General features: G+C 43.4%; 2 protein-coding genes across 3 annotated transcripts in view; one reads left to right on the forward strand and one right to left on the reverse strand.

Annotated features, from left to right (window-relative positions):
- LOC106583864 (inhibitor of Bruton tyrosine kinase) overlaps positions 1 to 18,998 on the reverse strand; it is a 43,675-nt gene extending 24,677 nt beyond the window's left edge. The window contains exons 1-12 of one of the 2 annotated variants that reach the window (XM_014168485.2): positions 18,711 to 18,998; positions 16,590 to 17,538; positions 14,871 to 14,967; positions 12,536 to 12,660; positions 8,444 to 8,554; positions 7,518 to 7,688; positions 7,107 to 7,224; positions 6,786 to 6,966; positions 2,628 to 2,751; positions 2,127 to 2,304; positions 1,657 to 1,810; positions 803 to 1,438 (exon numbers count right to left, since the gene is read on the reverse strand). In XM_014168485.2, coding sequence (XP_014023960.1) covers positions 803 to 1,438; positions 1,657 to 1,810; positions 2,127 to 2,304; positions 2,628 to 2,751; positions 6,786 to 6,966; positions 7,107 to 7,224; positions 7,518 to 7,688; positions 8,444 to 8,554; positions 12,536 to 12,660; positions 14,871 to 14,967; positions 16,590 to 16,919 — 2,225 coding nt within the window. In that variant the 5' untranslated portion in view covers positions 16,920 to 17,538; positions 18,711 to 18,998. The remainder of the gene's footprint in view (positions 1 to 802; positions 1,439 to 1,656; positions 1,811 to 2,126; positions 2,305 to 2,627; positions 2,752 to 6,785; positions 6,967 to 7,106; positions 7,225 to 7,517; positions 7,689 to 8,443; positions 8,555 to 12,535; positions 12,661 to 14,870; positions 14,968 to 16,589; positions 17,539 to 18,710) is intronic. The other variant, XM_014168492.2, reaches the window with a different exon arrangement.
- A 4,631-nt stretch (positions 18,999 to 23,629) lies between these two features.
- Positions 23,630 to 25,916, forward strand: tpbg (trophoblast glycoprotein). The gene has a single exon (XM_014168503.2). The coding sequence runs from the start codon at positions 24,148 to 24,150 to the stop codon at positions 25,282 to 25,284; it is 1,137 nt and encodes a 378-aa protein (XP_014023978.2). The 5' UTR covers positions 23,630 to 24,147; the 3' UTR covers positions 25,285 to 25,916.
- Positions 25,917 to 26,478: the final 562 nt, after the last annotated feature.

Below are 26,478 nucleotides of genomic sequence, written 5' to 3' on the forward strand. Positions count from 1 at the left end.
GCGTACAGTTGATTAATAATGTGTAATTTTGTAAGTGCCGGATCTCTGGCAAGGCGCATCATTCACCCAAATTTCGTCAAAATCGGCCAGTGTTGACCGAGATATCACATGGGTTAGCTAGACTCATTCTCCCTGAGCATATGTGCCAAATTTCATCACCCCGAGTCAAACAGATCAAGAGATATAACATGTCACTGTAATGGCGCCACCGTGTGGTCGATATAAATGTTCTTGCACATGATGAGTCTTGACAGTGTTTGCAAAATGTGTACAACATTTTGTTAAAATACAAATATCCTTGACTGATTTATATGCATTTATGTGCCAAACCTCACCCACGTGAATGTTTATTGGTCATGTTGTTTCAGGTACTAGTTTAAAAATATTGCATCGAGAGTCCTTTTTCCATAGATGCCACATATCACGTTGTCAGATCAGTCATTCGGTGCCAGAAGAACAGCGTTGTGTTTTTCCACAAAATTCAAAAATAAAGCAAATGTGTTCCTTGCTGGGAGAGGGACCTATGTACCAAATTTCATGACTTCAGGTCAAACGGGCTGAGGTGCATGACCTTTCAAAGTTAGCATCTTCAATCACATGTTATAGCGCCACCATCTGGCCAATCAGTATAATTTGTAAATGCCGAATCTCTATGGCAAGACACATCATTCACCCAAGTTGTCAAAATCGGGCCACTGCGGTCTGAGATACCGTGTGTGACGAACATACTAACGGACAGACCCACAGTCCACTACCAGATTTCATCGTGGTGGACAACAATCATAACCAACTCAGTACGCACCGTGCTGACAGACTGCCCATGCCGAGCTTCTTGGCCACGCCCTGTAAGGTCTTGACCGGGTTGACTCTTCCTCCCTCTCCAGCTCCAGCCTTGCCTCCCTTGCTTTTTTTCCCAGGCTTTGTGCCCTTGCTTTTGGGCTTGTCTCCATCCCCTCGGGCCGATGGGGTCAGCGAGCGGTACACTTCCAGGGCCAAGCGGTCCCCCAGGTTGCCCTCATGGAAGCCCAGGTCCTGCAGGCTGCTGATCAGCTGCTCCGGGCCTGGGCCCTGTTGATTCTGGTTCTGGCCGAAGACTCGAGGCCGGTGGCCCTGCACCAGCAGATCACAGAAATCGGTGTAGATGAACTTCAGGACATGCTCCAGCATCTCAGGGCTCACCATCTCCACCACCAGCAGGTCACAGCCCACCGCATCCTCACTCCTCCTCACCTCCCCGTCTCCCTCCTCCCCGTCAGGCACCAGCTGCTTCCTGAAGAACTCCGACCTCATGGAGAGAAGGTACTTGTGGGCGGGGAAGGTGCGGTCTCCAGCCTGCAGGGTCAAGTCGTGGATGCTATCCGTCTCGTCCGCTTCCTCCAGCAGGCTCCGGAAGTGTTGGGAGAAGGAGGAGGGAGATACGCTGGGAATCTCATACAGGCTGGGCGGGGGAAGGACAGAGATCAGACATTTTGTTCACGAATCAGGGTCATGTTCACTAGGCACAAAATGCTCCAAAATGTAGTTAAACAGGGATGTCCCATTTGAACTTCCCCAAACACTTATTGTCCATTTCAAAACGTTTTGTTACGGTGTGGCCTAATAAAGACAACGTAGTTCAAATGTTTTAAAAGGTGTGACAACACAGAGGAACAGTACCTGGTTTTAGGGTCAGACTGCAGCACTCCAAAGTTGCGTCCCTTGGAGTCCATGGTGATGCTGACCGCACGGTGGACGTAGGGGAGCTTCTCCAAGCGGATTCGCTCGTACACAGTTCCACCCTCTGGGTAACCACACACCTCCACACTCCCATCTAAAGCACACAAGGGAGAAACGCTTTAGTCAAATGACAATGCAGTGATTCTAACTTAATTCCCAATGACTCAAATACAAACAACTTCTGATTTATGTTGGATGATACACATCATGAAGAACAGAGAACTAGTAAACATTACTTACATTCAGGGTGCAAAAGAGTACTTTTGAACCTAAGTCTTGTTGACTATTTTTCCATAACTTTATTATCCACCATACATGCAAAAGAGGAAAGTGAAAGAATACGAGGTAGTACTCAGAAGTATCATTATGTCGTCGCTGAGCTATGAGAGTAAACTCTTTTCTCAACTCACCTTTCTTCTCCACGCTCTTCCTGTACTCTCCGTGCCACTGTCCGCTGAAGCCCTCCCCTTCCTGTGTGACAAACATCATGTTGTTCCTGCTCAGGGCGATGTCTGACATGAACACCTGGCGCCCGTATGCCCACCTGCATTGTCTCACCGAACCGCCCACTGAACGCCAGCAGAACACCTGATGAAGAGGGAGAAATCAATTCAATACAACTTTAATAATCCAGAGGGACAATTAGAAAGGCATTGTCAGTGTGTGGTGACAACAAATACATAGAATAACCATAAAAGACCATACAGATCAACGCACATCATCATCCAAACAGAAAAAACAAAGTGATAAAGAATGGAATAAGATAATCAATGACTCAAATACATCAGCTTGAGGGGTGATCATATGGAGTGAATTGTTTCAACATGAAGAATCCACTAACAAAATGACCGTAGCTTGTCACCACTAAGTTTTTGATATTTTTCTATGTATTGGACCCAGCTGTTCCTTACCCTCCCAGCTTCATCCAGGGCCAGGATGGCCACCTTTTCTCCCCCTCCCTCATTCAGGACCTGGGGGTCCACACGATGGTCCAGGCTGCCTCCGCTCACAAGGACTTTCCGGATGTTCAGTTGTCTGAGAGACATCGGGCATGGGAAGACAAAAATAAATGATCACATCTCTCTCCCTCTCCTGTTAACCCATTATTGTCTAAGCCCTGTTTAAGCCAGGAGGGGGTAACTACTAAGCTATATGGAATTGTTGTCTCAAGGTCATACCAAGGATCATTTTACTAATTGATTTTAAAAGACCCCTTGAAGTATAAAACAATATATACAAAATTAATTTGATAAATAATGTTTTGCTATTAGCCCATACAAAACACATTGAATAACAGATTCAGTACATAAAACAGATAAGGGCGGGGGGAAAGAGAACTAAAGGAACTTTCTTCTGAAATGCCTATGCTATATCTGAGAGATTTAAGAATGTTTCCTGATCTTTTTTTAACGAGAATTCTGTGTCACTTAACAGTCTCCATATACAGTGCATTCGGAAAGTATTCACACCCTGTTGTGTATTGATATTCTAGTTTTGTCCCTTTAGGCACCTGTAACCTACTTAACCTGTTTACCTACGTTGAAATGCTTGGAATGTTCTTCCTGTGAAAAGCATTTAACAATGCCCACGTTAATTTCTACTGCCGTCTCATGCCCTGATATTAGTTGTATAAGTAATAGTGTGCTATACAACAGACCCCTTTTACTTTTTCCACGTTACAGCCTTATTCTAAAATGTATTAAATCGTTTTTCCCCTCAATAATGACAAAGCAAAGACAGGTTTAGACATTTATGCAAATGCATTACAAAACCTGAAATATCACAATTACATAACTATTCAGACTCTTTTCTCAGTACTTTGTTGACACACCTTTGGCAGCGATTACAGCCGAGTCTGGCACACCTTTATTTGGTGAGTTTCTCCCATTCCTCTCAAGCTCTATCAGGTTGGATGGGGAGCGTTGCTGCACAGCTATTTTCAGGTCTCTCCAGAGATGTTCGATCGGGTTCAAGTCCGGGCCACTCTACGACTGACACGTGTCCTGAAGCCACTCCTGCGTTGTCTTAGTTGTGAGCTTAGGGTTGTTGTCCTGTTGAAAGGTAAACCTTCACCCCAGTATGAGGTCCTGAACGCTCAGGAGCAGGTTTTCATCAAGGATCTCTGTACTTTGCTCCGGTCATCTTTACCTCGATCCTGACTAGTCTCCCAGTCCCTGCCGCTGAAAAACATCCACACATCATGATGCTGCCACCATGCTTCACCGTACGGGTGGTACCAGGTTTCCTCCAGACGTGAAGCTTGGCATTCAGGCCAAAGAGTTCAATCTTGGTGTCATCAGACCCGAGAATCTTGTTTCTCATGGTCTAAGAGTCCTTTAGGTGCCTTTTGGCAAACTCCAAGTGGGCTGTCATGGGTCTTTTACTGAGGAGTGGATTCCATCTGGCCACTCTACCATAAAGGCCCGGTTGGTGGAGTGCTGCAGAGATGGTTGTCCTTCTGGAAGGTTCTCCCATCTCCACAGAGGAACTCTGGAGCTCTGTCATCAGGTTCTTGGTCACCTCCCTGACCACTTTGGCCAGGCAGCCAGCTCTAGTTAGAGTCTTGCTGGTTCCAAACTTCTTCCATTTAAGAATGATAGAGGCCACTGTGTTCTTGGGGACCTTCAACACTGCAGAAATGTTTTGGTGTCCTTCCCCAGATCTGTGCCTCGACACAATCCTCTCTCTGAGCTCTACGGACAATTCCTTCAACCTCATGGCTTGGTTTTTGCTCTGACATGCACTGTCAACTGTGGGACCTAATTTAGACAGGTGTGCGCCTTTCCTGTCCAATAAATTGAATTTGCCACAGGTGGACTCCAATCAAGTAGCAGAAACATCAAGGAGAATCAATGAAAAGGATGCACCTGAGCTGAATTTTGAGTCTCAGCAAAGGGTCTGAATACTTACTTTATTTACATATGTTTTTCATAAATTTGCTAAAATGTATAAAAACTTGTTTTCACATTATGGGGTAGTCTGTAGATTGCAGAGAAAAAAAAAGTTACATCCATTTTAGAATAAGGCTGTAACGTAACAAAATGTGGAAAAAGTCAAGGGGTTTGAATACTTCCGATGGCACTATACATACACACACTAAAGTATATGGACACACATTCAAATTAGTGGACTCTGCCATTTCAGACCCACCCGTTGCTGACAGGTGTACAAAATTGAGCACACAGATATGCAATCTTCATTGACAAACATTGTCAGTAGAATGGCCTTACAGAAATGCTCATTGATTATCAACGTGCCACCGTCATAGGATGCCAATAAATCAGTTGTCAAATTTCTGCACTGCTAGCCCTACCCCGGTCAACTGCAAGCCTTGTTATTGTGAAGTGGAAACGTCTAGGAGCAACAATGGTTCAGCCGCAAAGTGGTAGGACACACAAGCTCACAGAACGGGACCGCCGAGTGCTGAAGCTCGTAGCGTGTAAAAATAGTCAGTCCTCGGTTGCAACACTACAGAGTTCCAAACTGCCTCTGGAAGCAACGTCAGCACAAGAACTTCATTGGGAGTTTCATGAAACGGGTTTCCATGTCCAAGCATCCGCACACAAGCCTAAGACCACCATGCGCAATGCCGAGCATAGGCTGGAGTGGTGTAAAGCTCGCCGCCATTGGACTCTGGAGCAGAGGAAACGCGTTCTTTGGAGTGATGAATCACACTTCACCATCTGGCAGTCTGACGGACACCAGGAGAAAGCTACCTGCCCCAATGCATAGTGCCAACTGTAAAGTTTAGTGGAGGAGGAATAATGGTCTGGGGCTGTTTTTCATGGTTCGGTCTAGGTCCCTTAGTTCCAGTGAAGGGAAATCTTAACTCTATGACAGTCAAGACGATTCTGTGCTTCCATCTTTGTGGCAAGAGTTTGCCAAAGGCCCATTCCTGCTTCAGCATGACAATGACTCCATGCACAAAATGAGGTCCATACAGAGATGGTTTGTCGAGATCAGTGTGGAAGAACTTGACTTGCCTGCAGAGAGCCCTGACCTCAACCCCATTGGACACCTCTGGGATGAATTGGAACGCCAAATGCAAGCCAGGCCTAATCGCCCAACATCAGTGCCCGACTACACTAATGCTTGTGGCTGAATGGAAGCAAGTCCCTGCAGCAATGTTCCAACATCTAGTGGAAATCCTTCCCAGAAGAGTGGAGGCTGTTAAAGCAGCAAAGATGGGACCAATGATTTTGGAATGAGATGTTCGACGAGCATGTGTCTGTTAAGTTCATGTTTTAAGTATCCCTACATTTCCTGTTATTTACGGGGCCATCACTCAGTCAAGAGTGCACCTGCGCAGGAAGTCTTGTCGTTGATGGACCTAGCCTAGAGTGGAATGGCTACCTTGTAGTGTGTTCATACGGTATAGTAAACTTTGTTAAACTGGAACCTTGTCGTTGTGTCATTTCGAGTTAACAGTGTCCACGCACTTTTGGTCATGTAGTGTACATCCATAAATGAGAGCAAAACAACCAACATGTACGTGTTCATGAGTCTCCCCTTTATACAGAGGGGTCATATGTATGTAGCCCAAACTGTTCTGCCGCTACAGAGAGAAATTGGGAGTTCGGCTGTACCAACTTCAGACGACGCTTGTGTGGGTCGCAGAGTAAACACCATCGTATTCGTGAGAGTCATCTTTCCATAGAGTGGTCATAATAGTTTGTAGGCCAAACCGGTCGGATGCTCCAGACCGATTTTAGGGATGTCTCATGGTCTGACAAACATCTCTCTAGCTCTGTCACCTTTCACCCCAAATGCGGAAGTGTTAAATAGGCAGATGCGGTGGATTGAGACACATCCAATGCAAAACAGATATCTCCATCTTAAACGGAATTATTTTTATGGGGATTTTTGTATTATGCTAATTCGATCAACCTTAGGTTAATGTCATCTCCCTCTCTCTCAAAGAAAATGTTATTTGGAATTCGGTCAATTCAGGAAGTAAACTGAAATGTATATTCCAATTGTCCTCAATGAGAAATTGGAATTGCAGTTGACTTCCTGAGATGAAATGGAATTGACCCTGGTAGTCACTTCTCCACTATCAGTATAGTCACCTGGATGCCAACTTCTTGCACTGATAGTCAGCCAGCAGGTAGACATCTCCCTTCTCTGTCACCACCAACGTTGCTCCATTACTTGCCACTGCCATGGCGATGGTGACGTCCTTGTGGTAGAGGGCAGACACCTGGCGAGGCGCGGTCACACACCTCTCCCCGTTGGGGTCCAACAGGTAGCCTAGAGGTCAAAAGTCAACCATCCCCATGTATACAGTCATGGTAGGGGAATGATAAAGCATATCATTAGTTGCCTTGGCTTAACTTTAAAGTCATTGGAAACCAATGTTATGCTATGGTGTGCCAGTCATCATGACTTACCCAGCTGCCCTCCGTTCAGTCCCACTGTGTAGACAGCCTCCCTGGTCCACAGCACTGTGTGAAATCTCCCCGCTGCTACACCAATCACAGTCCTGCCTTTAAGGGTCTTGGAGAATACCTGCATCCCATTGGACAAGACCAATGTCAGTCAACAACCAATCCACATTAACTCAGCATAGCGCAGATTAAAGTGTCTGCTCTGTGTACATGTTTGTCTTAGGATGCATTGGATTTGTTTATGCAATTGTTATAAAAACACACACACACACACACACACACACACACACATAGATAAATGAGGCCCCGGGAGTTTTTTCTTAGCTTGTCCTACTCCGGTCACGTGGTTAGGGACAACTCCCCGCCTAGCTATGTCGTCTCTATGTGGGCACCATGCCTGGCCAGGTGTCTTACCTGTTTGGGCAGGTGGCTGGAGGCGGGCGGGGGAGCCAGTCCCAGCTGGTGGAAGGTGTTGAGGCCGAAGGTGTAGACATAGCCCTCCTCGGTCAGCACCACCGTGTGGTCCTTGGCTGCAGCCACCTGGGAGCAGTGATGGGACAGGAGCCCCTCCACCATTCGAGGAACCTGACAGATGATAAAAATCCACAGCCCTACTTCACTTTGAATAGTATTTTTTTAATATATCAACTACTTTGAACGTTTGCTTGAGCCTGCCCTGGAGTGCCTTCAAAAATGGGGCAATATTGAAGTTCACACTTTTGGAACAATTCCACTGGTTCCATTGTGCCAGATAAGCTCAAACACATGTCAAAAAAATATTTCAACCCGGTTTAGCACAGGTGTGCAAATAAATCCCAGGTACACTCAGGGTGGAGTGGTTACAGCTAATCAAGCTAGAAGCAGGTGAACAGAGTTAAACAGCCATACAGCAGGTAGCCTAGCAGTTAAGAACGCTGGTCCAGTAACTAAAAGGTTGCTGGTTCGAATCACAGAGCCAACTGGGTGAAAGAAAACTGTCAATGTACCCTTGAGAAAGGCACTTAACCCTAATTGCTCCTGGGTCACTGTCAATAATGGCTGATCCCTGGTCATGACCCCTTCTTGAAGGGTGTCTCAGGGGGAGTGGGATATGCAACAAAAAAATTAAAAATTTTAAAAATTAAAAAAAAAGAATTTCCAGTTCACACATGGGTAGAATATACACTTGTACATGTGAAAAAAGACAAACGTAAGCGCCAACTTAATTATTATAATACAGGCCACAAACAGTCGGAGTAGGTCATAGGTCAAGCATTACGCTACACCCGCAATAACATCAGCTACACACGTGTATGTGACCAAAAAAATTTGATAGGTCAGATACAGTATAGTATTCTCACCAGATATGTCTGTTCGTCCCCGTGTCCCAGCCGACCTCCCTGCCCGTGTCCACATGTATACACCTGCCCCTTCTGAGACAGGAACACCGAGTGGAACTTACACAGCACCACCTGAGAGGAAAGGAAACACATTTCTTGGTAATCAATAACGTAGGTCTATTCAGTGAGACAATTTTACTCCGTTGTCAAATTCTCTTCACAAGAACTCAAAGAAAAAGACAGCAGCACGTTTGATTGATTGTTGATTGTGTGTGTCTTTCCATTTCCGTGGCCAAACTAAGCCCTCTCGTAGTAATAGTCAAATAGTGGTGGTACTATAGGCCAGGGCACAAGTGGAAAAGTAAACATCATTACTAATGCATTGCTCCCCTCCAGCACTCAATAGGGCGAAAGGGATGTTTCCCCGATGTATCACATTGATAACGAGACAGCCCCACACACATACCCACAGCCGTGGCTCATTTAATTAAAGCATGTCATACTGGGATAAATATTTAACCCCTAGCACCTGTTGGACTGTGGGCAGGTTGCACTGAGGACAAAGGCTCTGCCTCCATGTGGGGGGTACCAGTAGGTCGCTGAGAGGTCTTGAAATGGGATCTGCTCCCCAATGAGCAAAGGTCATCAAAATGCACAGGTCATGTAAATGTGTATAAAATGTAGACACTAAACAGCAACCTGCCATAAGACAATGAAATTTAAAAGAGAAACTCAAAAGTTGGGTCATTACCTTTCAACATTACATCTGATATATCTATAATGCATCTAACCCAAAGACTTTAGTCAAAATCTGTACTTAACTAGGAATGCATGCCACCCTATGACATCATGAGCTGTAGCAGAGCACTAGAGCTGATGATGTCATAGGATTGCAATCCCTGGCATAGCTCCCTGTGAAAAGGTCCTTCCTGTCAGAGTCTAAATAACCGCTGGAAAACAGTTCTAACCATAGTTAGGGTCTACATCTTCACAACATAACCTCAGATCTCTACAACATCACCTAAAAAACAAAGTTATCTCACAAGGTTTCTTCCTCATACCTCTCAGCATCCTCTATACCAGTGATGGATTCTGGGTTCTAACTCCTAAACTTGGGATAAGGTTAATTATCAGGTATGATATTGAAATATTGAGTGTTTAGGTTTAGAGGGTCTACACCAGAAGTTAATGGTTATCTGTAGGAGGAAGATATATGATGGGTGCAGTTAAGCTTGGAATGTGCCGAGTGCAGGGGAAACGATCACGTGGCAGCACTGATATGGGGAGAGAGCCATGGATTAGTGATGAAGGAGGTCGAGGTCACGTTAAGGGAGAAGGAACAGTTTATTGCACTTAATTTCCTGTCTAGCAACAGAGATGTAGTGTTTGGAGAGGAGGAGGAGACTCCACCCCAAATTGGGGTACATATACCACCACTATCATAAACATGTTTTTGTATGTTCAGCTGTTCAATCCTTTGGGAAGAATAAACTTGGATTCAGCTTTCATAGTGTCCGTCGAGTTCTTACGCTGATAATTAGAACTTAACACCAGGGATCGTCAACTAGATTATGCGGCAGCCCGATTTGTTTTTGAGCGGATGTTCAGGGGCCGGAACCTAATTACAAATCATTTGTGGACTGCAAATTGACCGCAAGAAGCCCAAACAGAGATAATATTTGACTAAAACATAATCATTACAAACCTTGCTTAAATTTGTATACGATCACATCTCTCTATTATGCATGGGAATACTTGGAACAGATTTCTTAAATGAAAATCACTTGGAGCCAATTTCCTGCTTTATTTTTTTAACAGTCTTATGTCCAACAATGAAAATACATGTATTTTTTTTCCTCCAAAAACTTGGGGGTCAAATAAAACAACGGGCCACAAGTTGGGGAACCGTGCTCTGTACTAAAGAAAGAGACTGACAGTAACACAGGTGAGCCTCCACATGGCCATCAGGGACACTGTAGAGGGGACCACACATAAGGCCAACGTGGGTTTAACCATGCAGGGCTGGGCTAGACAAAGACAGACACAGAACCCAAGCCCAGTGCACCTGTCCTACTCCTCTCATTCATTCACCCTCTCACTCAAAAGGAGATGACCATTGATATTTCAATTTCTAAAACCCCCAAATCCATAGTGATAGGAGGACAATGATGTCAGTCAGTGTTTCCCCAGTATTTATTTAGCAGCGGCGCATTGCCTCCATTGTTGCCACCACACCAAAAAAATAAAAAAATAAATAAGGAATAGGAAAAAATAAATACACTGCTCAAAAAAAGAAAGGGAACACTAAAATAACACATCCTAGATCTGAATGAATGAAATAATCTTATTAAATACTTTTTTCTTTACATAGTTGAATGTGCAGGAACTGCAGGAACTTGCAGGAACTGCTGACACACTCCAGCCACATGAGGTCTAGCATTGTCTTGCATTAGTAGGAACCCAGGGCCAACCGCACCAGCATATGGTCTCACAAGGGGTCTGAGGATCTCATCTCGGTACCTAATGGCAGTCAGGCCACCTCTGGCGAGCACATGGAGGGCTGTGCGGCCCCCCAAAGAAATGCCACCCCACACCATGACTGACCCACCGCCAAACCGGTCATGCTGGAGGATGTTGCAGGCAGCAGAACGTTCTCCACGGCGTCTCCAGACTGTCACGTCTGTCACATGTGCTCAGTGTGAACCTGCTTTCATCTGTGAAGAGCACAGGGCGCCAGTGGCGAATTTGCCAATCTTGGTGTTCTCTGGCAAATGCCAAACGTCCTGCACGGTGTTGGGCTGTAAGCACAACCCCCACCTGTGGACGTCGGGCCCTCTTACCACCCTCATGGAGTCTGTTTCTGACCGTTTTGAGCAGACACATGCACATTTGTGGCCTGCTGGAGGTCATTTTGCAGGGCTCTGGCAGTGCTCCTCCTGCTCCTCCTTGCACAAAGGCGGAGGTAGCGGTCCTGCTGCTGGGTTGTTGCCCTCCTACGGCCTCCTCCACGTCTCCTGATGTACTGGCCTGTCTCCTGGTAGCGCCTCCATGCTCTGGACACTACGCTGACAGACACAGCAAACCTTCTTGCCACAGCTCGCATTGATGTGCCATCCTGGATGAGCTGCACTACCTGAGCCACTTGTGTGGGTTGTAGACTCCGTCTCATGCTACCACTAGAGTGAAAGCACCGCCAGCATTCAAAAGTGACCAAAACATCAGCCAGGAAGCATAGGAACTGAGAAGTGGTCTGTGGTCCCCACCTGCAGAACCACTCCTTTATTGGGGGTGTCTTGCTAATTGCCTATAATTTCCACCTGTTGTCTATTCCATTTGCACAACAGCATGTGAAATTTATTGTCAATCAGTGTTGCTTCCTAAGTGGACAGTTTGATTTCACAGAAGTGTGATTGACTTGGGATTACATTGTGTTGTTTAAGTGTTCCCTTTATTTTTTTGAGCAGTATGTGTATATATATATATATATATATAGATGCTACTGATAACGGTCTCGTGGTAGATGTAAAAGCTTTCGCAAAAACATACTCAATTAAAATGTTAACTTAAAAGTAGCCCATGCCCACCTGGTAGAATGATTTCATGATTATTTGCATCAATCCAGTGGGCATTTGTTTTGCTAACTCCAACTCCATGCTACAGAAACACACTGCAAACTAAAACAGTGCTAGGTGCATGTGCACTTGAATTAAAGGTAACTACACAAAAAAGCTTGGGAAACAGACTTCAAAAGTCATCTCCTGATGTGATTTTAGCATCGTTAAGAGAGAGCTACATAATAGCCAGTTACCATTGCTGTGATTTTACCCCTTATACCATACACAACCACCCAATAAGAACAATTCCAACTTATACGAACACCTTTGTTTTCTAGTTTCTACCCATGCCCATTGTTCCCGGGAGAGCAGCCTGTTGTGAGGGAATATCCCGGGGGGGGAGACTCGGGTGACATGCCTGTTATCCAGGAGACTCAGACAGGACAACCGTGTTTACATAAGCATCGTTGTGATGGATCCCCCTGGTGAGCCATATATTGAGGCCAAGTCTCTAATTAAAGAGTAGTTATTGGATCTCTATAGTAGTCAGTTTGTTTACCTGTTTGACGTAAACCCTGGTACGGGCAAACAGATCCACAATCTCCGGGTGATGCCTGCTCTCTTGGTTCCCGTGCCCCAGACTGAAATTGGTGTTGTTCCCCCAGGTATAAACCTCAGTGGGGTCTGAGAGCGAGAAAACAAAAGTTACAAAACAATGTCTGTCACAGCCAAGTCTAGTGATGCACCAATATTACATTTTTTGTTGAATTGAACAGTATAAAACAAAATCAGAAAGGAGAAAGACCCATACATTTTTTATTTTATTTTTTTTAATCACTTAGATTTGACGGTCTTGCAGTCATATAGCAAATGTAGAACTTCTATTATAAAAACGAATAAAAAAAAATACCGTCAAATACAGTCATCCCATCCAAATTATTTTCAAATACCGTAATATGATATTTTGGCCATATCGCCCAGCCGTACGGGAAACTGATAGAATTATGTTTGTAGTGTGGCTAGTCACTGAATGGCTCTGAATGCACTGTGCATGCAGTCAAAGGTACTATCCACTTTGGGGGATAACAAGTAGTGATGCACCGATATGACATTTTTGGCCGATATCGATATTTTCCTTGCCAACAAAACCCGATATTTAAAATTTAAGCGGCCTTTTAATTATTTAACTGTACTAGAATGTTTAACACACATACGGAAGCAGCAGTCTAAGGCACTGCATCTCAGTGCAAGAGGCTTCACTACAGTCCCTGGTTCAAATCCAGGCTGTATCACATCTGGCCGTGATTGGGAGTCCCATAGGGTTGAGTACAATTGGCCCAGCGTCGTCCGGGCCCTCATCGTAAATAAGAATTTGTTCTTAACTGACTTGCCTAGTTAAATAAAGGTTACACACACCACACTGACCAAAAAGTTAATTTGTTGGCATTTACGCATGTCCCCATTACCAGTAAAATATAATCAAAACCTATTTCTTTCACTTACTTGCTGTGCCATTTCATTGTTCATTTGTTCAGTCGTTTCATTCTCCACCAGGATTTCTATAGAATGCCATTTGGTTCTTTGCGTGTCAAAAAAGATACGTCATATAACGACATCTGTTTCAGTAGCTATAGTTAGCTAGCTAACTATATAGCTAGGTGTCATCTAAAATAACCCTAATTTATAAGACTTATTTAATTAATGGTCGTCTGACCCATCTATGTGAAGCTAGCCACAATAAGGAATCGCCACAATAGTGGACTTTGCGGTTAGCCTTCAAAATAAAAGTATGGCATAATTCTATTTGTATTAAATTCGCATCACTGTCAATGACACTTATTTTGAAGGCAGACTGCAAATTCCACTATTGTGTCTAATCTTTATTGTGGCTAGCTTCACAACACATAACCCGGTCCGGTCGAACCTCACTATCCAGATGAAGCTAGCTGGCTGCTTATAACGTTAGCTTTGGGCAACAGGGTTAAGTAGCTGGCTAGCTAATATTACTCACAAGGACTCCTAAATCATTGCTAAGAATAATGAAAATGACTGCAGGTTCTACTGGTCATTGTTTTCAGGCTGGATGTATTGGTGCTAGCTTGGTACCAAGCTAAAGCTAGATACCCCAGAAGTTGCGGTCGAACAAATGGTGCTTTATTACCAACACGGTATTGTAAACACATCGTTCGTGGCCTGTGTTTGCTTGTTTGTACAGCTTTGACAGTGCTACTGTATCTTTTCTGACACGCAATGACCCAAACGGCGTTCCATAGTATGTATGTCATGAAGCTAATAGCAGTGACGCTATTACTGTGTAACTCCGGTAGGGCAACATCTGAAAAATAGCGAACTTGGTAGTGTGTACGGATGCTCGACCAGTCAGCGAAAGCCACATCACCCACGACATAGAACGGTGGATTGTCAAGGGTAATGAATTCCATTATCTTGGCTTTAATAAATTTCGCCTTTGAGTTGTCTAGCTGAAATGTTCTTGCTCTTTCAAAATGACTGCTCGATCCAAACAGACATTGTGTGGGCTAGGTTAGGAACTCTGTGTTGCACGTGTAGCGCAAAATTTTACTTGCCAATATTATGTCATGTACCTACGTTATATAGGTATGCACGGTACCTTTGACATCAGTTTTTAACACCGCCGTTAAACTAGACATCGGCCGATACCGATGTTGGCATTTTTAGCTAATATCATCCGATTCCGATATGTTCACCGATATATCGTGCATCCCTAGCCAAGACTTCAAACTATTTTCTACAGGTAGACAACAACGATTGACAGCCGTCTTGACCATGTGCTTTAAAGAAACATCCGCCTTTTCACTTTTTAATCATGCATTGTCTAAATGAGAGATGGATATGAAACTGTAAGCGATCCTCACCCGTCTTTGTAAACACCACGTGTGCTGGTCTGTCCTTCATGCTTAAGTCCAAGACAGAGAGGCCTTCCTTATCCTGGGTGGAGAGAATGCCACCATGCTGCAACACAGAAGCACCATTCTAGACTAGAGCCAGTATATTATATCCCTATAACTACATTTAGCTGTAGGCAAGTGATGTAGCGGTTAAGAATAGAGTAGCTAAAGAACAAAAGTACTGCCAATGGAAGCCATAGAAATGTCTTCCTCCACATAGCAATCATTTAAAGTGGCAAGAAAAAGTATGTGAGCCCTTTGGAATTACCTGGATTTCTGCATAAATGGGTCCTAAACTTTGATATGATCTTCATCGAAGTCACAACAATATGCAAACACAATGTGCTAAAACTAATAACACACATTATTGTACGTCTTGTCTATATTGAATACATAATTTAAACATTCACAGGGTAGGTTGGAAAGAGTATGTGAAATCCTAGGCTAATGACTTCTCCAAAAGCTAATTGGAGCCAGGAGTCTGCTAACCTGGAGCACAATCAATGAGACGAGATTAGAGCTGTTGGTTAGAGCTGCCCTGCCCTGTAAAAAAACAGACAAAATTTGAGTTTGCGATTTACAAGAGGCATTGCCTGATGTGAACCATGCCTCGAACAAAAGAGATCTCAGAAGACCTAAGATTAAGAATAATTGACTTGCATAAAGCTGGAAAGGGTTACAAAAGTATCTCAAAGGCTTGATGTTCATCCGTCCACGGTTAGACAAATTGTCTATAAATGGAGAAAGTTCAGCACTGTTGCTACTCTCACTAGGAGTGGCCATCCTGCAAAGATGACTTCAAGAGCACAGCGCAGAAGGCCCAATGAGGTTAAGAAGAATCCTAGAGTGTAAGCTAAAGACTTACATAAATCTCTGGAACATAATAACATCTCTGTTGATGAGTCCACGATACATAAAACACTAAACAAGAATGGTGTTCATGGGAGGACACCACGGAAGAAGCCACTGTTGTCCAAAAAAAAAATAATTGCTGCACATCTGACGTTTGCAAAAAAGCACCTGGATGTTCCACAGCACTACTGGCAAAATATTCTATGGCCAAATGAAACTAAAAAGTTGAGTTGTTTGGAAGGAACACAACACGGTGTGGAGAAGAAAAAAAGCACAGCACACCAATATCAGAACAATTTCCCAACTGTAAAGTATAGTGGAGGGAGCATCATGATTTGGAGCTGCTTTGCTGCCTCAGGGCCTGGACAGCTTGCTATCGTTAACGGAAAAATGTATTCCCAAGTTGATCAAGACATTTTGCAGGAGAATGAATGCAAGGCCATCTATCTGCCAATTGCAGCTCAATAGAATTGGGTGATGCAACAGGACAACGACACAAAACTAACAAAATCAACTACAAAATACTGACCTCAACCTGATTGAGATGCTGTGACATGACCTCAAGAGAGCGGTTCACACCAGACATCCCAAGAAGATTTCTGAACTGAAACAGTTTTGTGAAGAGGAATTGTCCAAAAATCCTCCTGACCATTGTGCAGGTCTGATCCGCAACTACAGAAAACATTTGGTTGAGGTTATTGCTGGCAAAGGTGGGTCAACCAGTTATAAAATCCAAGGGTTCACATACTTTTTCTTGCCACTGTATGTAGCGGCCAAAGGAGGCCCAGTCATCTAAACATTAGTTCTGAATCCCTGAAACAGAGGGAGACTCACCTTAATGAGTGACATGAGGCAGTGGATGTGTCCGTAGAAGATGCTGCGGTGCAGGGCGGTCCAGCCAGACTCCTTGTCCTTCACCATGAGGTCAGCGCTCTTGCTCTCCAGCAGCCACTCCAGCAGGGCCCTCTTGCCCAGTGAGGCGGCCAGGTGCAGGGCCGTGCGACCGAAGGCGTCCCTCAGTGTGGCCGCATTGTGGCAGTGGGCGTTGAGGAAGGCCCGCAGTCGCCCCTCTGAACCCCGCGTCAGAGCCGCCACCACTTCATCTGCATGCCGCATGGAGCGGCATTTTGGCGTGCAGTCCGGGGTTGCCATCACCACGCTCATCCTGAGAGACTTCTAAACCTTGCAGTAAACTCCCCGCTCTAAAGCAGCAAACTTACCCAGTCACGGAGACCCTGCTCCCCCCACTCCCAACTCTAAAACAAACACTGAAACAGCAACCCTTCTGTACAACAAACCCTAAAATAATGCTTTAGGTCAAGTCAATGTGACTTTGAAATTATAATGTTTTGTAAGTAGCTGCTCGCTGAAGAAAATAGAAAAAGGTGGGAGATTGTTTTGGGGTGCTAGAATTGTGCTTGTGTTGAGATTCCACCGCACCCTAGCAACCCCATGGCCTTGTTTTAGGTCATCTTAGTCCACCATGTAGACCCAAAGCTCAACACAACCAAATGTGTTTGAAACAAACAATGGCATCAGGAATTCAATAAATAAACGATTATATAAATTCTACACTTATATAAAACAAGATACAAATATATTACAAAAAATAATCTCTCCTTTTCCAACTTCAAAAAATATATATACAATATTTTACAAAAGGCAGGTTCAACAACCCTCCAGAAAGTCCCTTCAAATAGTCCATCCAAATTGAGGGGAAAGACCCCCTTTCCCCCAAAAAAACACAAAACCCTTCTCAAAACGCCATAATTGTATTGGGAACCTGGGGAATAAAGGGTGGACTTAGTCATTAGTTGTAAAACACTGGAAGTACATGCAAGGCAGAGAAAACAACTGGATTCATAGCTACACAACATAAACCTGGCATGCACTAAATGTCTGTCCACAACTCCACAGAACAGGCCTATTCAAAGTGCCAAGAACAAATGCATGCTCTGGAAAATCCAACGTACCAATTTTGCTCTTTAACTGTACTATGCTACATGGCTTGCTAGGTTTTAACCGTTTAATCTATGTTGAAAGGTCATCAGAGGTCAGAGTGCAGTTCAGCACCCCAGATAGCCAGGGACAGCCAGCAAGGATCGATTGACTTGACCCTACTATGCCTATAATAGTAGCCCTGCTAACCATATTGACTCCAGGCCAAAAACACTGCACACAAGTTTTAGTAACACGAAAATAAACAAATAAGGGTATCAAAATAGGAACATGAAACAGTTTGAAACTGACTGTTTTCACAACATGCACAGCTTGGAGTTGTGAAATTGAAAAACATGTTTTTAGATATAATAAAAAGGTATTTAAATAAAGATGCATTGGTCTGCAAAATACCTGTCAGATGTATGGTGTGCATCAAATGTCCACGGTGTAGTTAACATAGCTAACATATGTTGATTAACTACGTAGCTAAGTCAGTAGCGGATACAGTCGTTGCTGCTTCCATCTAGCATACTTGCTACTTAGGACAACTATGTTAGCTAGTTATTAACGTTAAGTCTCTTAGGAGACTAGCACCAGACATTTGGCCTACATTTTTTTTACTCACTGGGCTGCTAGCTACAATGTAATCCAGTGGTATTGCAACTAGTTATTTGCATGTACACCAAAGTTTTACACCATGATTTAACAGTTTCCTACGAGCGAATGAAGCGTTCCTTCTCTAAATCCTGGCTAGTTACCTACTACATTGACAGCTAGCAAGCATTTGAACTTGGCCAACTGTAAATTAGCTACAAACCATTAACACATTGGACAATCTCAAATACTTGAATCTAAATTAAACTTGTTATATACGTATTGTTGGCTTGTTACCCTGATGTGACCATCGAGATCTGAATGATGTTACTGACACATCATCGCTAAACTCAGTTAAATTAGCAATGCTAGCGAGTTGCAGTGAAAATAGATTACCACGATCACATTTCGTTTTCTCACCTGCCGCTAGATGAAGACGAGAGTGGTGATGAAGCTTGCTCCAATGGTACACACCCACCGTGTCATCGTTTCAAAAATATACATGGCTGAAAGCTCTAATTAAACCTGGATATTTGGGAAAAACAAACCTTATTCCGCAGTTATGTAAGGATCCAAAAAAGGAGTGAGGCTGGGTAACACGGAGACTTCTGATTGGTTGAGAGATCTTGCAATCACGTTTTCAATTGGACCGTGTCATCGTAATCGGCATTGAAATTACCATACGAAAGTCTGATCAAAACCTCAGAGGTCTGGTTGCATTTGTCAATGTGGAGTTGATTGAGCACTTTCAATTGTAAACTCGCACATGTACTGAATGTCTGCATTAAAAATATGAACAACGATATGTGCAGCAGTCACGGGAGAACGCATATCTTCTAGACACATATGTAGGTCCTTGATAGCGCCCCCTGTCACAGATGATTGGCACACTGTCAAAATAATTCCTCTCGATGATTGACGTCACTGCTTGGAGAAATAGGCTGTCCTTTAATAAACGAAAAGTGACATCTATTCTGAGTTATGAGATGGGGGTAGACTAATTACATTAATGTATTTATTGTTTAATCAACACAATATGTTTTTTTCCTCATCACTGGTATATCTGGTCCTGGGGGGTTTACAACTTGAAAATAATAAATAATGACTTTAATTAATAAATGCATGAAGGTTCCTGAAAAGGAAAAATTATTTCTCCTCCACATCTCTTAGTTTCAAATGTTGGTCACGTGGGCTCCAGATAAGAATAGGTAAGGGGTCAAGGGTAGAGCTAGGGTTATACGTTGGGTTCACACCAGGGCTTGACACATGATTACATATTGATGAATCTTTCCTTCTCTAGTCACACATTTACTTTTTTTGCTACAATAGCAGCATTATCCTGCATAATCCCAGGAAAACAGTTCTGCTACTGACTAAGATCAGGAGGCCAGTCATTAGAAACCACCACTAATGAGGAAAGAGTGCAGCCAGAAAGGTTATTCTTCAGTACCTATGCCTGTGTAGTTAAGAAGAGTTTCAATGCAAAACGCTATATATGAATTTTCAGAATTGTTGGTAAATAGGCTTTTTAAGTTTAAAGAACGTAGGAAGGAGATTGGTGTGTTTTTTCAGAATCTAATCATGGCATGGGGTGGGTTGCTAAAAGGGGTGACAGGTAGCCTAGTGGTTAGAGTGTTGGGCCAATAACCAAAAGGTTGCTGGTTTGAATCCCTGAGCTGACGTGATAAAAAATCTGTCCTTCTGTCCCTGAACAAGGCAGTTAACCCACTGTTCCCCGGTAGGCAGTCATTGTAAATAATAATTTGTTCTTAACTGACTTGCCTGGTTAAATAAATAAACTTTTTTTTTTTAAAGGACAGACATGTATTTGTTTGGAATCTATCACTAGATGGTTTTATTTCATAGAGACAAACAATCACATTTTGTTGCAAAACGAGATACAATACATGCCCAAAAGTATGTGGACAACTCTTCAAATTAGTGGATTTGGCTATTTCAGCCATACCCGTTGCTGACAGGTGTATAAAATCGAGCACACAGCCATGCAATCTCTATAGACAAACATTGGCAGTGGAATGGCCTTACTGAAGAGATCAGTGACTTTGAATGTGGCACCGTCATAGGATGCCAGCTTTCCAACAAGTCAGTTCCTCAAGTTTCTGCCCTGCTAGAGCTGCCCCGGTCAACTGTAAGTGCTGTTATTGTGAAGTGGAAACTTCTAGGAGCAACAACGGTTCAGCCGCGAAGTGGTAGGACACACAAGCTCACAGCACGGGACCGACAAGTACTGAAGCATGTAGCATGTCGGTCGCGACACTCACTACCAAGTTCCAAACTGCCTCTGAAAGCAACGTCAGCACAAGAACTGTTCATCAAGAGATTCATGAAATGGGTTTACATGGCCGAGCATCCGCACACAAGCCTAACATCACCATGTGCAATGCCCCACGTCCGCTGGAGTGTTGTAAAGCTTGCCGCAATTGGACTCTGGAGCAGTGGAAATGTGTTCTCTGGGGTGATAAATCACGCTTCACCACCTGGCAGTCCAACGGACGAATCTGGGTTTGGATGATGCTAAGAAAACGCTACCTGCCCGAATGTTTGGTGGAGGAGGAATAATCGTCTGGGGGTGTTTTTCAAGGTTCGGGCTATGCCCCTTAATTCCAGTGAAGGGAAATCTAAATGCTACAGCATACAATGATATTCTAGACGATTCTGTGCTTCTATCTTTGTGGCAACAGTTTGCGAAAGGCCCTTTCCTGTTTTAGCATGACAATGCCCCCGTGCACAAAGCGAGGTCCATACAGAAATGGTCAGTCGAGATTGGTGTGGAATAACTTGACTGGCCTGCACAGAGCCCTGACCTGAACCCCATCAAACACCTTTGGGATGAATTGGAATGCCGACTGCGAGCCAGGCCTAATCGCCTAACTTCAGTGCCCGACCTCACTAATGCTCTTGTGGCTGAATGGAAGGAAGTACCCGCAGCAATGTTCCAACATCTAGTGGAAATCCTTCCCAGAAGAGTGGAGGCTGTTATAACAGCAAACGGAGCACCAACTCCATATTAATGCAGATGATTTTGGAATGAGATGTTCGACGAGCAGGTGTCCACATACATGTAGTGTCGATCTGCCTCACTCTCAGAAAAAAAGTTGCACCGCAAAGTTTTACATAGTTAAATGTGACACATAATTACGTTTTTAATAAAGACCTGCACACATGTATTTGTGACTTAAATATGAAAAAAATGGCCTATATTTAACAGTCATATGAGATCTGGGCTCTGGTCACATGTAGTGTACAATACAGCGAATAGGGTGCTATTTGGGACGAGACCAACTAAACGCTATAGCATGAGGCTACATTTATTATGGATAGAATTTATATGTTAAATATACAGCATACAAACATTCTATTCCAGCTAAACAATGGGATATATAGAGCATTTTGCAAAAAAAAAAAAAAACATTTTAATAAACATCTAAAATCTATGAAGTAAAAATCTGATAACAGTAAAATTTGACACACACATAAAGGTACCCATAAGCATTTATTTCTGATGAAAAAAACACAAATGTGAAAAATTGGTGGATATCTAACCGTTTTGGAAATAAACTATTTTTATGCTGCTCTCCTTTATTTGGACCAGATTAAGTTCTGACTTGGAACCGGAAGATCTGGTGACCAGCAGTTTCGCTATTTTAAAAGGGGATAAGTTTCTCTTATGTAATTACAAAACCATTACAATGGATTACTAAAAATTATGTTAATAGGTTATTATCAATTAACATTTTAATAGAATGTTATTACAAGAGTAATTACAGTGCAGGTAGCCTAACGTTTAAGAGCGTTGGGCCAGTAACCAAGAGGTCACTGGTTTGAATCCCTTAGCTGACTAGGTGGAAAAACTGTTGATGTGCCCATGATTGATCAAGGCACTAAACCCTAATTGCTCCAGTAAGTCGCTCTGGATTTAGTATCTGCTAAATGACGTAAATGTAACTACATGTATAAGAGCATGACATTTACTGTGTATACCTATGTACTGTCTCTCTCAAACACACACACACACAGCCTTCTTCACACTAACAGCAGTGCTTGGTTTCTGTCCAACCCAACTTCATCAGTGTTATGCCCTGGACCCAGGGGACAATGTGCTCCTCATCAATCAATTAGGATTATATATCGGCTGTTAACTCATCTAAATTAATGATAACTGTCTAAATTAACACATGTACTGAACGGCCGCGGGAAGATGTTTTGGGTTGGGGGTGCTGTCGAGTGAGGGGGATCTAGTACACTCGTTTTGTGGGACAAAAAATATTGTCATATTTTATTAATTATTATATATATATATATTTTTATCTGCAGCACCATCAGCACCCCTACTTCCCATGGCTATGCTTACATGTTACTGCTGGCTATTCAAAACATTGCAGCCCAGTAGGCTATAGTACATTAAACCACCCACATTATCTTTTGATTGTCATTACCCTCTAAAAGCACATAATAGCGTACATTAAGTGAGGAAGTGCATTACACAACAAAAGTGATGGATTTTCATTTGATAATAATCTTTCAATTGAATCATAAAATCTGAGACTAATGGGTTCTTGTTTTCTGAGGTTTAAAATTGCATTCCCTTAGCTCTCCAGCACATTGGCTGAGTGGCAGTGGCGGTTCTAAACCATTTCTACTGGGGGGGGCAAGCTGGGGCCAGTTGTACTGTTAGAGGTGCCAGTTACATTAGAAGTGATTGTTGTCATATCGTTTTCTTCACTGCATTGCAGGCATTAGCAGGCAAAATACCATGTTCATAATCATCATCGTTGCCACTGTCTAATAACGGATGTAAAAAAAAGAACGATAGCAAAAATTTGTTATGTAAAAATTATTTCATACTCCACATTTTGGGGGGCCACAAGGGGGTCCAAATTGTTGTCACAGGGGCACTGCCCCCACCCCAGAACCGCTAATGCTGAGTGGCCCTGATATCTACAATGTTAAATAATATGCAATACTTGTTTACAGTTCTCCTAATAATTGAGTATAGTTGATGATGTATTTGATTTTGGATCGAAAACCTTTCATTAGATTAGACTAAACTACTTCAGCTATGAAGCGGCAGTTGATTTGGCTCACACCCATATCATTTTCTTGACCACAGTGAAATGCCCAATAGAGACTGCACATATTGTGATTGTATACACATTTACATAAATAAAGGAAATAATAAATGTGAGCAATAACAAGGATATATAACAAATATTTCATTTGTTGAACGACAACATTCATTTACAGAAGTTTCCTTGCTCACCCGTTGTAATTGAACATGGTATAGCCCTTGCAGTGGTTTGTGCCGCCGCCGACTAATTTTCGCATACTCCACTTGGAGAAGAGTGTATTCAGTTGGTTCGAGGGAAGCATCGTTGGACCAAGTGTGCTCCAGATACTTTTGTTGTATCGTGTGTTCTGGGCATTATTGGGACTCCTCGAAATCTAATGGCTGTTTACGCACTTCACTTCAAAGGCTGACTCGAGCGTGTGCGAATATATTTTAGTGAGAACGGTGCGATCAAAACGAACTGCAACCGGATTTGAAAGCCCCACTAAACACGAGGATCATGGTGAGAGACTGATTGGCAACAAAAACTTTTCTCTGCGTAAAATGTATTGCGAGGATGCTGTTTAGCTAATGAATGTAGTCGTTGCCTCCCAGTTTAAATCGGAAGTGGAGCTATTTCCTTCGGGGAAAAAGGTTGAAAAGTAGCCTTTTCCACGTGGAGGACAGGAACTAGAACGTGGATTGACTCAGGGGGAAAAACATTTGTGCACGTAATAAGCGCTGTGGTTTGTTTCATCAGTCAGATTCATTGGAACCACGGGTGAAAAAATGCGTTTTGTGAGCTCATTGTTATGTTGTAAACTTGAAGAATCCCTGGAAAATAAGACTCTGCTTCGTTTGTGGTTTTTCTTTGCTGTCCTTGTTTCAAATTCAGCCTGTCCTGACAAATGCGTCTGTTTCACGCCCACGGTAAAATGTGTGAACCAGGGCTTATTCATGGTTCCGCAATCATTGCCAGCAAACACTAAAACCCTGTTTATTACTGGGAACAACATTTCCCATCTCACAGCTGGGTCTTTCCCTGTGCCTCTTGAGCAGTTAACAGACTTGTATTTCACGGGAAACCAGGTGGAGCTGCTGGGGCACAATGTATTCAACAACTTGCCAAATCTCAGGCTGCTAGACTTGAGTAACAACAGGATTCTGAATTTTAGTGCTCAAGCCTTCCCTGATTACAACAAACTGCTGGATCTTAACCTCAGCAGAGCTTTTTACAACCATACTTCCATGGATGAGTTCTTCAGCCTGCTACGGAGTGGCGGAGCCCTTCAACTTACCCGCTTAGACCTGTCTAACAATGACCTGGTTGTCCTCCCTGAGGGCATGTTCTCCCACCTCTCCAACCTCACCATCCTCAACCTACAAAACAACTCTCTCATTTTCATCCGGAACGGAACGCTGAGTGTTCCTCCGCTCCGTGAGCTAGACTTGAGGGACAATGCCCTGAGGGAACTACCCAACGCTACACTGATGGACTTAAGCCTCAAGCCTGGGCTTCAGGTGCATCTGGCAGGGAACCCTTGGCTCTGTGACTGCAATATCGAGGACCTTGTTCGCTGGCTGAAGAGCTCCGAGCAGGTCACAGACAAGCAGAATATGACCTGTTCTGACCCTGAGGTACTGCGGCAGTTACCGTTGCTCCAGATAGAAGACTTGGAGTTGGAGTGTACCTTTTCAGGTGAAATGAAAAGTGTGCTGGAGACCTCGTATGTCTTCCTGGGCATGGTGCTGGCCTTGATCGGAGTGATATTTCTGCTGGTCCTCTACCTCAACAGGAAGGGGATAAAGCGGTGGATATACAATATTCGGGACGCGTGCAGGGACCACATGGAGGGCTACCATTACAGGTATGAGATCAGCTCGGACCCCAGGTTGGCCAACCTCAGTCTCAACTCAGACATTTAAGAGGACCGCTATGTGATCCAGGGCCCCACAGTGACTGAGGCATTGTGACTTGTCAAGAGCAAGATATGCATGAGCATCTCTGTAGTTCCGGGGGCTCCAGCCTGCCTGCAACCCCCCCCCCCCCATAGTACTGTCCAGACTTCTACACCAGTCATGACTCTTACTAGCCTCAGTCATGACAACCCACACTCTGCCACCACGCATGCCCATGGCCCCTGCAATGCAGTGTCTGATTATTTGTTTTTACACCTTTTCATGTAGATCAACGTTCCATGGACTGAGAATCATGACTCAGATGGGCTTTGTGAGAGGGCTCTCTGTAATATGTAATATAACATTTTCCCTTCAAAATAGGATGGTATGTAGAACTCCAACTAAACAGACTTATTTTGACTGATAGTAACTAGGCTATATATACATATCTATATCCTTTTTGCTGGTTATATTTTAAACACTTGTGTTTCTACTTTCCTCCCACTGCACAGTGTTGCTATGCTTGTTTAGTTGTATTTATTCCTTTTTAATATAATTATTAAAGCACTTGCTATTTCTCTCACTAGTATTGCACTTGTTAGGTGGACATGATCAACATTTTTCATGATGTACAGCTGAATAAAATGTCTTGCATTGCTGTTTTCCTTTCTCGACTGAGGTCCTTTAAACTCCAGAGACTGAGGAATGTGGAGGTATTTGGGCACCAGAGAGAGTCACGGTCACGAAATGGAGACGCGCACATTCACTCATTGCAGGTTCAAACACATGCATGCAGACAGAGGTTATCCTGCCACAGCCAGCACCAACCATACCACACAGGCAAGACTTTACATGTCACCTTTTATACATTAAGAAGTTCTCTGTCAGCTTGTGCAGATGAGACATTACAGGCAGCAGCCGTTGTTGACTGTCCAAATTTTACTCTTAAGAGGTGAGAAAAGGCTAACTGGATCTTTTAAAGGTGGCAGAATTACCTTGAAGATGAATTGATTTGAAATACTTTCCAATTAAAGTTAAGTAACTTCCATTCTATTTGGGAAGCTAGACGTGACGGAATGTTCCTGTCCAATTAAATCCCTACTAGGATTCAGATAGAAATCACTGGCTCGATAGTCAAGTGATTGCATAGCCCAGAACCATCCAAAAAATATTATTTTGAGGTATAGCCAATGGTCAGTGGATTTCTATCCGAATCCTCTT

Source organism: Salmo salar, chromosome ssa02 (assembly GCF_905237065.1).
Source record: "Salmo salar chromosome ssa02, Ssal_v3.1, whole genome shotgun sequence".
Classification (NCBI taxonomy): Eukaryota; Metazoa; Chordata; class Actinopteri; order Salmoniformes; family Salmonidae; genus Salmo; species Salmo salar.